The sequence below is a fragment of the Rosa chinensis genome, chromosome 2 (genome assembly GCF_002994745.2).
Source record: "Rosa chinensis cultivar Old Blush chromosome 2, RchiOBHm-V2, whole genome shotgun sequence".
Taxonomy (NCBI): domain Eukaryota; kingdom Viridiplantae; phylum Streptophyta; class Magnoliopsida; order Rosales; family Rosaceae; genus Rosa; species Rosa chinensis.
In genome coordinates, this window is record NC_037089.1 from 3393691 (window position 1) to 3408743 (window position 15053).

At 38.0% G+C, this 15053-nt stretch overlaps 3 protein-coding genes across 4 annotated transcripts; 2 read left to right on the top strand and 1 right to left on the bottom strand.

Annotated features, from left to right (window-relative positions):
- On the top strand, positions 1–1314 carry LOC112186750. Its single transcript, XM_024325252.2, has 3 exons — positions 1–325; positions 430–535; positions 817–1314. Exons 1-3 carry the CDS (start codon positions 171–173, stop codon positions 1135–1137), a joined length of 582 nt encoding a protein of 193 aa, XP_024181020.1. The 5' UTR covers positions 1–170; the 3' UTR covers positions 1138–1314.
- A 3619-nt stretch (positions 1315–4933) lies between these two features.
- Positions 4934–6500, top strand: LOC112190065. Of its 2 annotated transcripts, none has more exons than XM_024329494.2 (2): positions 4934–5494; positions 5625–6026. In XM_024329494.2, exons 1-2 carry the CDS (start codon positions 5063–5065, stop codon positions 5745–5747), a joined length of 555 nt encoding a protein of 184 aa, XP_024185262.1. In that variant the 5' UTR covers positions 4934–5062; the 3' UTR covers positions 5748–6026. The 2 variants fall into 2 exon arrangements, with proteins under 2 accessions (XP_024185262.1, XP_024185261.1); XM_024329493.2 differs by lacking the exon at positions 5625–6026 and adding an exon at positions 6035–6500 and having other exon boundaries at positions 4945–5494.
- Positions 6501–12436: 5936 nt separating this feature from the next.
- On the bottom strand, positions 12437–13174 carry LOC112183454 (MAPK kinase substrate protein At1g80180). The gene has a single exon (XM_024321837.2). It carries the CDS (start codon positions 12960–12962, stop codon positions 12642–12644), a length of 321 nt encoding a protein of 106 aa, XP_024177605.1. The 5' UTR covers positions 12963–13174; the 3' UTR covers positions 12437–12641.
- Between the last annotated feature and the right edge of the window lie 1879 nt (positions 13175–15053).

Below are 15053 nucleotides of genomic sequence, written 5' to 3' on the forward strand. Positions count from 1 at the left end.
GTAGCTCTCTTCTATTATCTATCCTTGCTAATTATACACCATCTTCTATTTTTTGCTATAGAATCTGTTGTTGAATTGAAGAATAAGTAGCTAGATTTTCCAAGTTCCAGCCTCTGTGGAATTGTGCTCTGTAGAATTGTGGCTAAGCTAGAGATCAAGGAAAAACAAGTATGAAAGAAAGAATGGGAAATCCTCTGCAATTGAAGTCCTTGAATCACATCTCACTGGTTTGCAGGTCGGTCGAGAAATCCATCGATTTCTACCAGAATGTTCTTGGCTTCTTTCCCATTAGGAGGCCTGACTCCCTAGATTTCAATGGTGCATGGTATGACAACATTCCCATTCTTGAAAGCTATTGAATAATTATGGTTCATTCTTTCATGTTGATGTAATGTCTAAGCTTGATTTTGTTTAATCAAATGTATGTAGGTTATTCAACTATGGCATTGGCATTCATCTCCTTCAAGCTGAAGACCCCGAGAAGCTGCCTAAGATCAGCCAGATTAACCCCAAAGATAACCACATTTCTTTCCAGGTCTCTCTTTCGTTTTCCTTTTAGATACTTTATATAATGGTCCTTCGTGTATAGGGTCATATTTGATACATTAATGCATCTCTACATTATGTACACAAATTAATTCTATCCAGCGGGTAGTTGTACACCTTATTTACAAGCAATGGTCTTTTTCCAAATGGACTAATCTATCGCTAGCTGCATGTATCTTATCTACGTTTATGTATCAGTTAATGCGTTACTAGTTAGTGTAATTTAGGAATCCTCTGGTGTTTAACGACTAGAATGACATAAATATGCAGTGTGAGAGCATGGTCAGAGTGGAGAACAAATTGAAGGAGATGGAGATCGAATACGTGTGGAGCAGGGTAGAGGAAGGAGGAATCAACGTTGATCAGCTCTTCTTCCATGACCCAGATGGCACCATGATTGAGATCTGCAACTGTGACAACCTCCCTGTGATACCTCTAGTTGGAGATCAACCTCTCAGATCTTGCACAGGTGTGAAGTGCAAAGTGCAGCAGCAAGAAGCAATAGCCCAGATGAAACCTCAGCAGCAAACCATGACCTGCCTGCGTTCTAATTCTATACACATGAACGACGACTATCTTCCTTGTGCTTGATTTATGTGAGAAAATTGATGTGATCCATATATGTCACTGGCAGTTAATGCTTAGATCGATGTAGTTAGTAGTTACTACTTCTTGGCCTGTAAATATGTAAAATCCCCGGTGTTTATGAGATGAATAATAGTAACCATATATGGAAAAACACAAACCCAGCTTTACCTAAACATCAAATGCGTTGTTTGATTTGTATATCTCGTAAAGTTGGTTCATGGAAGAGTTTTGCGCTTTTATGTATTTTGCAAAAGTATAAGGCATGGTGTACGTAATAATGTCTCAAACAACTTGTACGTGCAATGGGTTACAATAGCTAGGGAGAAGAGGCTCACTATGATTATGCAACCAAGCAAAAATACGCCTCTCCTTCAAGCTTTTGAAGGATGACAAGAGCGCTACAAACGACGATTTGAAGGCCAATCACATGATTCATTAAGCACTGCCGCACTGGAGGCAATTATGTTTGCTTTGAACAAAAGTAAGAGAAACTAAAATAAGACATTGCAAAACCGCTAATACCAGACGAATTTTAATTGGTAAAATTTCTATAGCCGACGAAATTTCGTTGGCCACTAAGTTTTCGTTAGCAAAACCTCATGAAGAGGGTTTCCAATCCAAAAAGCCTTATGAAGAAGGTTTCTATAATCTGAAAGCCTTGCAGTAACCATTTGGCCTCCAGGGCTGAGATAATGAAGCTTGATCAAGGAATTAATTAATATGTATGAAAAGTGAAGAATTGGGAGCTCCCTTCAGTCCAAAACAAAGATGGCAGAATAACTCAGACTTATATATAACCACCGGTTTGGGCTGCAAGGAACTCCCATCTCTGCAATTTTCTCATGAAGGTACTTGAAAATATTAAGAGATCAAGGGAAAAGGAGGAGAAACAAAGAAGTATGGCAATGATGCACATAATGCCAAAGAATTTAAGTTAAGGCGGTCTCTACTTCTCTCCTTCCCCTGTATATAGTCTTTGTTGACTTGTAAAAGAAAAGCTTTAGCTACATAATTCACTAATTAAGAGGCAGACGAGTTACAATTAAGCACGCCACGACTCGGTTCCATTAAGCTGTTCAACCACCATTTCTAAAACAGTAAAACTACATATATGCTATAGTTTCATGAATATTAACAAGGAGCTAGAAGAGGAGACAGTATTTAATGAAGCAATGGCTTGAAGATGAATGCCATGATGACTTGGCGAGTGACATCTAACAACACCAGATGATAGACATCGAGGCGGATTGATATGAAGTTTCCATTCAATTGTTTCCCAAAAACAAAATGTAATACTTGTTTATGCTCTTTCTCCATTTTCCTCTTAAGGAAAAGGAGATTAGACTCTTTTCCATTCCATAATTGCTTAAATTAGTTACAGGATAGCGAACTTAGCATCTAATATTAATTCCTTATAGCTAATTATAGCTATAATATTGAATATGCAACATCCAATCTACTCTAGATCTCCCTAGTTATAGCTTTAGGTTTTGATGATTTATTTGCCCAATCTCTCATAGGTCACTCAGGATGCATATAGTGTATTCCAAGGAAAAATATTACTCCGATTTGGCAGTTGGTAGATTGATTTGAAACACCATGCCATCTCAATTTCTTGTAATATAAGAATGGTTTGGTGCACATGAGGCTATGCATAACCGGCTATTTTCTGTGGATTTGAATCATCTGCTACAAATCTCAGATATTTGGTGAGTTTCTTTGAGTGGTTGTGGATTACACAAGAAACCCAGATTCACAAACAGCTCACATCTCAGGCCCTCAGGGCCTCATGCCCTCATTGTCATGGAAGTATGAGAATGAGAGAGGGACACATAATTGGCTTGCTTTAAATATCAAAAACGACCCTCCCCCTACCCAATGAAAGGTCTGGTGCTGAGATTTTTGCCCACAGAATCTGTCCTTTGGAAACTGGGGGTCACCCACTCACCCAGAGCTTGTAACTTCAAACCCTACATGGAGAATGGAGAGTGTATTATTATGAAGATAAGCAACTAAAATACATACTCATCCATCAGCCCCATCAATGTCTACTATAACAAACATGCCTCTGCACACCCCACAAATTTTATGTGACATTTATTGTGGAAAGAGATTTGGTAGGCAAAGCTCTTATTTTAGTATTTTATTTAGGTTTTTGGGTATGTCCTATGAAGGGTTCTGTGGCTCAGAGCTGGTACAATGGCTTGAGTCTACCAGGACTAATGGGCATATTGTTATGAATATCATAGGCAAAATCACATAATACATCTTTTTATAGAAACTTTATATTTATTTTAATCTTCTGAATTAAGATAGAGAGAATCTTATTTGATTATCATTATTTTAATCTTTTTGAGGCAATTCATTGAGTTACATTATTTAAACTTTTTCAAAATTTTTAGATTCTTTATGAAAAAGTGTAGTACATGCACATAAATTTTGATGAAAAATGAGGTTTCTACTTTCATTCGTATCCCTAAAACTCATCCCTAGTCAAATTGGGGCATTTACCTTCACTAGCACCGCTAAATTTGTCCATCAGTAAGCATATGAAGGATTGAAACTATGCTTCGGCAAAACCAATAAAAGAAAACCATGCAAAATTTTGGATCTAACATACAAATATACAATAGAGAGAAATTTGATCCCTTTACATTTTTTTTCTCCAACAAAATTTTATTTCAAAGATAGAGCACATGTTAGGTCATGAAGATGCTTAGCAACGTTCCATTGACTAAAATCAAACCAAGGATTTCGGCTTCCTAATCTTCAGAATATTGAAAAATCCACATTAATCAAACATATTCTTTGAATAAAGTTCGTTATCGTTTCAACTCTTTTCTTCTTTCAATGGTTTGTTGAGGATTCCAATTTGAGGAAAAGAACTCTGAAAAAAAAAAAAACAAGGGTGGTTACAGAACATAGTCAATTGTATATGAGTAGGAGCTACAAATCTATACAAACTTGTGCTGTCCTACTCCTCTATAATGTAATCGATCAATTCTATATAGGTGGATACTCTTAAATTATAAATAAGAGAAGCAAATCAAAGACAGCGACCCTTTTTGTTGGCTACCCCAACAAAATAAGCGGTGGATGGTAGGAAGGGTCTGGGGGTCCTCTCCTGGTCTGTCTGGAAAACCAAAAACCATTGCTGACAAATATTGCTCCAAACAGTAATTACCAGCCTCCACCATTTTCATATAGCCTCATAACCATTATTGAATTTAGGCAACAACAACAACAACAAAAATGTCCTATCTAGCTTGGATCTATGTTAATCTTTAAGATCACCACACAACGAATCAAGCATAAAAAGTTGACATATTAATTAGTTTTACAGCTCACGTAGTAATCTGGAGTAGTCTGTAATGAAAAGAAAAGAGTTTGATACGATTCATGTACTAATCCAGCCTAGTCTCTAACCAAAAAAATGAATCTGTTCGCGCGGGAACAATAAAATGAGCGAATGCATTGATAAAAAAAGTATGAGAGGAATGCTAGCAACGTTTTCTTTAACCAACTTGTGCATTAAATAAATCATTGCTAACATTTCTCGAAGATATATATCTTATAAGATATATGCGTCAATTTGCGAGCACATGCATCAACACCATTAATCAAGCATAAGGTAGTGAATAAGAATTTGGCTCAAAAACGACACACGAGTCGATAGTCTTATCACTCTTATTCAAACAAGTTATCAAACTAATCGATCATGGAACTATGGAAGATATAAATATCCATGATTACAGGCAAGCACACATGGTTTGCTTCTATAAACTATGTTACCGTCCTAAACCATTAATCAATCAATTTATACCCCTTTCCTTCCACACAGTCCCCATTTCCTCATTATATACATAGTTTTGTACCACAACAAACAAATCAACTAAAGAAAGAAAGCCAGAGAGTCCGAGTCGCAGAAATGAACACCCCTTTTCATGACCATGAGAAGAAGCAGAAGAAGAGTTTCATGTCCTCGTACAAACCCAGCCCCGGACGTCACCTAAAGCCGGACTCTAAGCCTAACATGGTGGATAAATACCCGGTTTTACGTAGCTGGTTCAGTTTGTCCAGGAAGTCGAAAACACGTCAAGATGTTCTAGATCAATTTGAGCACGCTCAGATTCAAAGAGAAGAACCAAATAAGCAAGTTGGAGTGGTGGCGGAGTCAGCAAGAAAGTCGGTGTCTCATGTCGAAAGCAACTTGGTATCAGTAGCTTCGTTTCTTCAAGTGAAGGTCTTGGTCTCAGACATGCCCGGCTTCATGCAAGTCCATGCCTTCCGCAGCGCTAGAAGAACCTACGACAGTTTGGAGAAGTTTAGCCCCAAACACATGGCTTACAACCTCAAAAAGGTACGCTAATGCCGGCAGGCTAGGCTTTTGTTTTCTTAATGAAACGAGGATTAGGCGAGATTAGCTTTTCGGGTTTGACTGTGTCTAAATTATAATTTTTTGATTGATTTCATACTATACTCGTTGATAGGATGAGTCTTTGAGAGGCCAAGACAAATATGTTTGGATATACGCGATTGTGTTCTTGCTTCTTGGAGTTTCTTTTTGGATTTTCTCTTCTTTTTTGTTGTTGATGATTGACGATGTGGGATAGATCGTATAGAAGAACCCCACATGGGAACAATATTGAATGTTGAGGAAGACAATGCACTGAGCCAGATCTTATTCTTGGTGTTCAATTCTGAAAAACACAGCACGATGTTTCTCTTTCCCTTTGTCTATCGTTAATGGGGCCACTGTCCTCTGACCCCTTCAGAACATGGAATTCTGGATCTTGGATCCGGAATACTGTTAATGAAATAACATATTTAATCTCTTGATACATTTTATCGAGCATGTTGCGGTTTTAATAAATAAACAAAGTTGACTTTCCATGCGCAGGAGTTTGATAAAATGTATGGACCGGCATGGCATTGCATCGTGGGCTCAGGTTTCGGGTCATTCGTGACCCATTCGACTGGTTGTTTCCTTTATTTCTCAATGGAGAAGCTATGCATTTTGTTGTTCAGAACTAAAATCCAGAAAGCTGAGGTTTGAGTCTTGTGATTTGTCTCTCTTTATGGACTGAGATGAACATTATTGTGTTGTTAGAGTGTGCATAATATCAAATTACATTATAAAACATATATAAATTTGTTACTAAACACCGTTATGATCAGCCTTTTGGTGCTTTCTGACCTTCTCTTCAGCGAGCCTTTATCCATCTTGGCCTATTAACCTCAAAATGGGGAAGCTCGGGTGATCATAATTCAAAAATTGTGATTTACTCATGCAAAGTGCATGTGCAAATGAATGTGAAAGGGTGATGAAAATCAGTAAAACAAAATCATGTTTTGACCGTCATGGCTATTGTGTGATACTGAGAGTCTGGATATATAAATATATATATATATATATATATATATATAATCCTCAATTTCTGGTTCCGATCACATAGAACCAAAAGGAATGGATGTATCCTTTCAACACATGTATTCATGTAGATGTGTGACAGTCTTTTTTTTTTTTTTGGGAAATGGGGATCAATTAAGCTGCCCCAAAGCTAGCCCAAAGGGCTGAAATTAGTACATACTAAAAAGTTTGATGGACAGACCCAAACAGACAATAAAGAAAGGAAACTTAATTTCTCACTGGGCTCAACAAGAGCCAGTATTAAGAAACTAACCCTTGTAAAACAACTAAAACAAAGGCCCAAAGAATAAGCCCAATCCAATACAGAAAACCTAGCTACTGCAGACCTCGAAGAGCCGCTGATATGTCGCCGGAAGCAGAACACCAAGTAGTTCCGTGCTGTATATCCGATGCCAATCGAAGCCCAGAACACAAATCATATGAATATCAACAACCCAAGGGATATAATCCCTCAAAACAACGCCATACTCTCCACCATAGAGACCCATACCAAGAAAGCGTTGTGGCTACCGAAGGCGGACCGAGAACCAGAACCATGGAGAATGGGGGGTGATGAACCCATGCGTGGCACCCATACTCACCTTGGTATCATCGTAGCCACCATAACTTTCATGGAGTTTGGGAGTGAAAACGGAAGAACTGTTTTGGGGTTAGGTAAACATTGATTTGGAAAGATGTGGGATTGATTGACAGAGAGAAAGAAAGAAAATAAAAGATGAGGAACAAGGTCCTCCCGATCTGGACAAAGCTAGAGAAGAACTGGACATAGCCAGATATAACCACAAAGGGAGCAAAAACACCACAAAGGTGAGAGAAGAACAGTAGTCTTTAGGATGCTGAAAGGGAAGAAAGAGTGACCTCCCCCAACTCTTAAGCCTTCAATCTAGATCTAGATGGATCAAGATTTGGGCAAAAGAGAAGGGGGAGGAAGGAGCTTTTTTCTCAGATCTACTTTCTCTCTCTACTGTTTAGAGAGAGAGGGTCTCGTATCGGGTAGGTTTGATACTAGCTCCAAATACTTAGATGTGTGAGAGTCTGGATGTATATAATCCTCAATTTCTGGTTTCGATCACATAGAACCAAAAGGAATGGATGTATCCTTTAACACATGTATTCATGTAGATGTGAGATATTGGAAGAAACTGAAGTTACTCTGACAGTTTGACATATAAAGAAAGTCAAATTGGGATAACCATCTTCATTCTTATCCCTATATTGACAAGCTCTTCATTCATGGTGTCAGTATCCTTTTGCTTGGTGTTGCCTCTGAAAATTAGCTCGGCCAAGATAGCCGAGAGATCAAGGAACATACGTCATTCTTGATGAATATATTGCGGAGCGTGCCACAGCCAAAAGGTCAAAGTGTGCAATTGTAGATGTAGTGCATGTGATCCTAGCTTATCAAGCAATTGTTGGCTGAGGAAGGAACTGATTCTCGGCTGATAGTTCGCTGCCTTTAGATCAAGGACTTGATGGCTGAAGGTTGGGTGAATTGGGTGTGATTGTGAGAGTATGAGTGAATACGAATTGTCTGGTCACATGGCTTAAGTCGATTGGATCCAAGTAATAACACGTAACAGTAAAAGTGAACTCATAAAGAATGAAATTCTCAATACTAATAGCTACTATGCGACTACGAACAGTAAATAACATGATCAAGCAAGCAAAACATAAAGGAAATAGAAAGCAAATAAAAGACAATAATAACAAAACTGAAATCTGGAATGGCTGAAAATGATTAACTATTGTTTGAAAGAAAACAACGAAAATAATTCAAAATCTATACCAGGCTACAAGAAAGGTAAAGTGACTAAAATTGTAACTAGTAGAGCAAATTAACTAAGTAAATAGATGAAAATTCTACCTAAGCAAGGGATAAAACGAAAACATAAAAGCTTGATGGCTTGAGTTTCTAGAGTTATGTGTGTGATGTATTTTGTCGATGCTTCTATATATACTGGCTACTTTGTGATTTGAGCTGATCTCTTGACTCTTTGAAGTTGAGTGAAATTCGACTTCCTCTTAGCTTACTAACTCTTATCTTGATTTGGCTCCAATGCTTATCATTGGCTGACTTGATACTAGACTCCATCTTGATCGGCTTTGATGTTCATTATCAACAGCTAGAATTAATCTTGAAGCAAATTGTCTTGGATTGAACTCTCTTTATCGGCTTACGTGAACTTCAAGTCGATTGAAATACTAACTTGATCAAATTTCATCTTTATCACTTATCGACCTTCTCTGTTTATCGACTATTATTTCCCAAGTTATTGAGTCCAAGTTGGAAACTGACTAGAGTGATTTGAACAACTGGCCAATGGGGTTTTAGACAGTAGACCTTCTTTCTGAATTGATGACTACAGGTCGGCCGATAACCGAAGGCCTAACTTTTATCTGACTTGTCTTGGACCAAATGAACTATCCAATTACTCATTGGCCAATATATATTTTTGACTATCGGACCAGTTGCTTGTTGAGTGGCTCATTGTAATTCGAAAACATTCAATAACTATATGCACATTAGCTATATTTGAGTGGACATGCAAATGTGGGTACAAACACTTGGTAGTTTCTGATGTTTGGTTGAAGATTACTAGAGTAGGGTTTTGGTGAGGGTGGTAATCCCTTGTTTTAAGCAAGATCCTTAGAGTTTTCAACATACTTCTCTAAATTCTACAATAAAAAGATGTTTTTTGCGACACAATCGAGTAACTCACGAATCCTTTGGGCTTTATGTCTTCATTATTGTAAGATGGAAATGTATATTTGTGTTTATTTCTAATATCACAATTATTCATCTTTCTCTCAAAAATAATTACAAAAAAAATAATATTATGGCTGAATGATATGTTCTTGTCATGTTGGTCTTGTTTCCGACAATATATTTTTGTTCAATTAATCCGCCTACCAAAATTTCATGCATGTGGAATGAAATATACAGAGAACTAGAAAATTAAGCATTAAATTAATTGGCTGAAAACAAATTAGCACGCTGAATAAGATTCATATTTCTCATGTTTCTCATTAACGTTGGCGACGATCACTTGCTCTAAAGAAATTGAATCATTGCAAGAATCGTATCACATGAAGTACGTCCTACTCAGGTAGTATAAGCAGTGTTAAAATATGTTGATTCGAATTGAAACATTAAATTTTTTATTTAAAAAAAAACATTAAATTTTGATCGCACTTAAATTGTGATTAACCCCCACACACTGTGCATGGGATGTGAAAACAGTGAAATGATCATGAAAATGAGATACAATTGTTTGAACGAGATGATTCTTATCTGATTTAAACATATATATATATATATATATATACATACTATCCTCAAGTTTCTGTTTTCAATTGCATAGAATCAAAATGAATGAATTTATTTCATTTTACATGTTTGAGATATTAGAATAAACTAAATAAGGTCTTTTTGACATGTATAGAATATTGGCATCCATCACTCACTTTCAAGAATTCAATCATTGCAAGAACACTATTAGCATTGTTAAACTCGTGAATTTAAAACATTAAACAAAAATAAAGAAAGAATTAAGATATAAAGTAATCAGTAATCAGGTTTATCAGAATTTGAAGATAGTAGTAAGAAGTTGTGGATGGAAACAGAAAGGAAATGAAGGATTCGGCAGTCAAGAATGGTTTGCCAGTTTGGTCTGACCCTTCTTTTCTGGTCCTAATTTCCTACGTTGGCTTTCTTGAAATTGTCCAAGCAAGAAGAATGGTTTTGTTGCAGCTGCTGATTGCCAAATGGTTGTGTTTGTCCAAAGCATAATTGGGTGGTCAGGTTTAGTTTTTGTTTTCATTATCCTAAATATTCATCATTAGGCCAATAAAAGGAATTGATCAGTGCTTGGTTTGGCAATTATATTTTTAACTATGAACGACAATTGATTCTTTCTTCAAACTAACTAAGCAATGAGGATTGGTTACCTAAAAGTGTGGAAGGCTTCATATTTGTCTATAGAATCGATCAACATATCTTAACATGTCGACTTCTCTCATGTTTTAAAATTTGAACATGTATTAGTCCATCTAATTTCGTCAACTTTTTCAATTACATTGTGAAATCATTCACGAAAAATTTTGTACTATCAAGTATTTAAGTAAAATTTATGTTAAGTATATTAATGTATATAACTATCATTATAAAGAAGTTGTCTACCGTTAATTAGTCACACTTGATTGTGATTCACGAACGAAGCATGAAGTGATGAAGGATCTTGGTCAATAGTGATGGAGAAAAAGAGGCAAGGGAAGGTAGGGTAAGTGGGACTTAGAAGGTAGGGTAGCCGATTTGGTTATGACCTTTCTCGATCATGTACTATGGTGGATTAGCTTGATACCGTGTGTTGTTTGGTTATGGGATACATATTCGATTCAATTTCACGCAACTATTTATGTTCTTCAAACAAATTGATACCGGAGGCTACAAGATTAATAATCATAAAATATATATATATATATATATATATTAACAACGAAGAAAAAGAAAATGAAAAATATGATTGGGTGCACCTTATCCTATCCTTACGTGTCCACTTGAGAATAAGCCAAAAATCCTCACTGGCTCGAGGCTCACTCTATTCATCGACTTTGAAATGCAAACCAAGACATGGGGCAAATTAGCTGATGCTCTTTATTAGCTGTCTACATTTCACATCCTAAATCCTTTAATAATTATGCCCGGGACCAACAACACCAAATTTTATTTACCAAAACTAATTATGACATTTATTAAAGCAAAATTCCGATTCTCTTTCTTCATCGAAAATACTGAGGATTTAGCAGCGTTTTTTGTACAGTTTCACTGAATCGAACAAACCAGATCATATCTGTTAGACTAAACTAATTTGTATGACGCGTAGTTACAAGCCAAGGCTAGAAGAGTCCGCTTGCCTTTGCGTCTTCATCGTTTCGATGATGACCTAAATCTAAACCAAAGCATAAACTTTGATTCTATGTTGTATCAAAATTTAACTCTAAAATAAAGCCTAGAGGCGACCAACTATTAGAATATAACGGCCGGCAAAGATATAAAACAAAACATTTCAGATGAAAACAAAGTTGGTACTTACCAAAATACCAACCAGCACCCTCCAGGTCTCTCTGACATGATTGCATAAATAATACTATGGTCTCATAACGAAGAATAAAATGGTGCTAGATGCTAGACGCGTAATGGCATGTGCTGTCCTAGACCTAAAAGGGCCACAGTGTTATTATGTAATTGGAAACTTTCAAACTAACACATTGAAAACAAGTCAATAATTGGTTTTGGTTTTCAGAAAAAATATAAAACCAGCACAACTTTGTTGAATAGATCAAATTACAGTTCCCACTCTCTTTGAACGGTCATGGCAGGAAAGGTTAGACACAAATGATTGAAGAAGAACCCAATTCAAACCAGGTCACTTGGGAAATTAGCAACATAACCCTAAATTACGCATTCGGAAATTACCTCTAATGATTAACGATCTGGTATCATTTACGTCAAATTTTTTTAGCTATGATCGACAAATATTAAAATATATAATAGCGTAAAGCAACATTTTTTGTAGCTAAAAGGGTGGACAATACCTAAAAATTGAAGAAAACAAGCCCTTAATCCAACCAAAGTGGCGTAAATAATGTCCTAATATTCTCATCATTACCTAAAGAAAATATTGAGCAATCATAAAAACATGATCCTAGTAGTATGTAGCTAAAGAAGCTAGATCAAACCCAAAAAACCACACCAAAACTTGATCAAATCTGTTTCGAAAATTCGAAACTTAAAAGGAGCAAGAAGAAGAGAGAGAAAGAAAACCCAAACATGATAATGGAATGGCCCTGCGGAAGAATGACACCCATAAATCGAGAAATGACAATGAAATTCTAGAATTGATATACTATCATAGCTCACCACCACCACAACACCCAAGTATTTTAATTATACATTTTATCATTAACATTAACATTACAATCACTCACAAAAGAAAAAGAAAAAAAAAGAAATGAAATTCAAGCAGTGTTTAATTAATTTTTTTTTTTAAACTAATTTAAATGGAGCAAACACCACCTACTTCGATCTCCGCTGGTTCGATCTGGGCCGCTTCGACGCCGCCGGCTTTCCGAATACTCCACAACACCCGGACACCTTCGGCGACGGCGGGTCCATCATCGGCGGCGCAACCTTGACCGTCCGATACCCCCTCCCTCCTGGAGCTCCGCCGTCAGCTGCAGGACCGTCGGAGCCGCCGCCGCCGGCAGCGGCGGCAGCTTCAGCTTGCTTCTCGGCCTCGACTTGATTCAAAGCCCTCTGTAGAAATTTGTCGTCCCAAATCAAACCGGAAGATCCTTGCCTCCTGAAAGTGCTCTCTGACCTCTGCAATTCCGCCATCGTCGATTCTCGATTTGCGAGATCCCCTCCGATATCAGATCTCTAGAAATTGTTGAGATCGGTTCCGGCTTTATACGTGTGAGAATTTGAGATGATGAGGTATGAGAAGGTCTAGAGGATTCTATGGAGTAAGGTTGGAAGCGTGCCCCAAATGGTGAGGGTGAGCAGAGCTATAATAATAAGCGTCGTTGGACTTTTCTTTCAGGCACTTATATTATTATTATAAGAGAGAAGGGGAGAGGGGGAAAGTGACAAGCAGGAGGCATCTAATCCAATGGCCCTCGGTTACGTCGTTTTATATGTATTTATGTCGTTTTTAGGTCAGCAGTGCCAGTTGCCAATTACCATGGAGGTTGTGGCTTCCTTATTCTTCCTTGTGTGTTGACTATGATCCTAGACAGTTTTGCTTGTTAGCGTGCGTACGTCGGTGTTCTGAATTTCTTCGGTCGACTCAAGTTATCCAAAGAAACAAAATAAAAGTGGGAAATTAAATATCGGGGGTTGGATGAATTTTGATTAGTCTTTTTTGATACTCGAAGAAAAATTTGATTATTGAAGATATTTCATTTAGAAAAATAAAAGCTGTTAATAACCCTAAGTGTGTCATAGTTACGAGCAAAAAAGTCTTCCATAGCCAGGTGGACCTTGCTGCAAATAGTGGTTATCTACATTGGATTATAGGAAATATGTACCTTGAAGCTAAAGCTTTACATTGAAAATTAGGGCATCAATGGAGACTAAACTAATTGGTAACTTTATGAATGTATGTACCACTAGAGCAATCCTATTCAGATGGTCAGTGGATTTCGTGGTTAGTTATGCTCAATTGTCAGTGAATTTAGATCCAATAATAAGGTAGTTAGAATGCTCATTATACTGAATACCGATTGTACCGGGTTTTTATAAAATATATATATCACATTTCACCCGTTTTTTTTTTTTTAATAGGAATTGATTTCATTAGTAATCAAGCCATGAAAACAGGCCAGAGTCTAACAGAACTTACATAAGAAATCCTTGGACAAACCAGATAACCTATCTAAGGCATAACTAAACTCATTAAAGTCTAAAGGGATGCTCGCTGAACAGCAAGCCTAATCTATGTAAGAATAATCTCACTCTCTAAGGAAAACATATTCATCTAGTCTAATCTGCCAATCACTCAATTGTGGTACAAATATCAACTAGAAACTTCTTAAAAAAGCTTATAGAAATCACCCATACTTCAAAAGGCTTGAGTTCAGAATGTCTAACAACTTGGAGGACTTAAGAAAGAGCAAGTCCCTTCCCCATAGGGTTGGAACTAGCCCCATCTACAGCCTCCTCAGTAGCCAACAACCTCGGCATCAGGTTGCTCCTTGGGCTTTTCTTAAGGGTCTGTAGTCCCTCGCCATATTTGAGCCTCCCATGAGGCCCAGTTATCACTATCGGCCCACAGTAAGAGGCTACAAGCCCAGTCACCACTGGCCCATATGCCAACCAGCCTAGTCAACACGAAGGTCAACCCTAGTTCAAAACTAGGGTTTCCCGCCGGTTTTTCCGGGAGCGGTTCTTGCCCATGGCCTATTGCCGCCTGCAGCACCAGTGTTGCCATATTTCCAGCCGGCCCGAACCCCAGACCAGTCACCGCCGGCGCTACGAAGACCCAGTTCGGCCCTCTTTCCTCCATCACAAGTCGCTGGAACCTCGCGCCATTATAGCCCGAATTAGGTATGTTCTGGCCCGACGCCACCACCAGCACCTCTAACCGCCCATATCTGATCCCCTTGATCAAACAACACCGACCCACGACGCAGGTCCCAAACACCACCATCGTAGTTCCAACCCGTTCGGTCAAAACAGGATTGAGATCCTAGCGCCGTTGCAGAAGAAGCCGCGACCTCTCCATGCCCCCGCCGCTGTCATCTCACCTCTTCTTGGTCTGGAGAGCACGAGGCTCACCGCCGCCAACACGAAATCTAAATTTCGTTTCACCGGGTCTCTCCGCAAGTTTCGGAGGCCCTTTCTCCATGTTTGTCAAATAATATGTCCGTTTCACATTTCACCCGTTGGTCATTACTTTGTAGAGGCCGTGTGGACTATTAGGCGGGC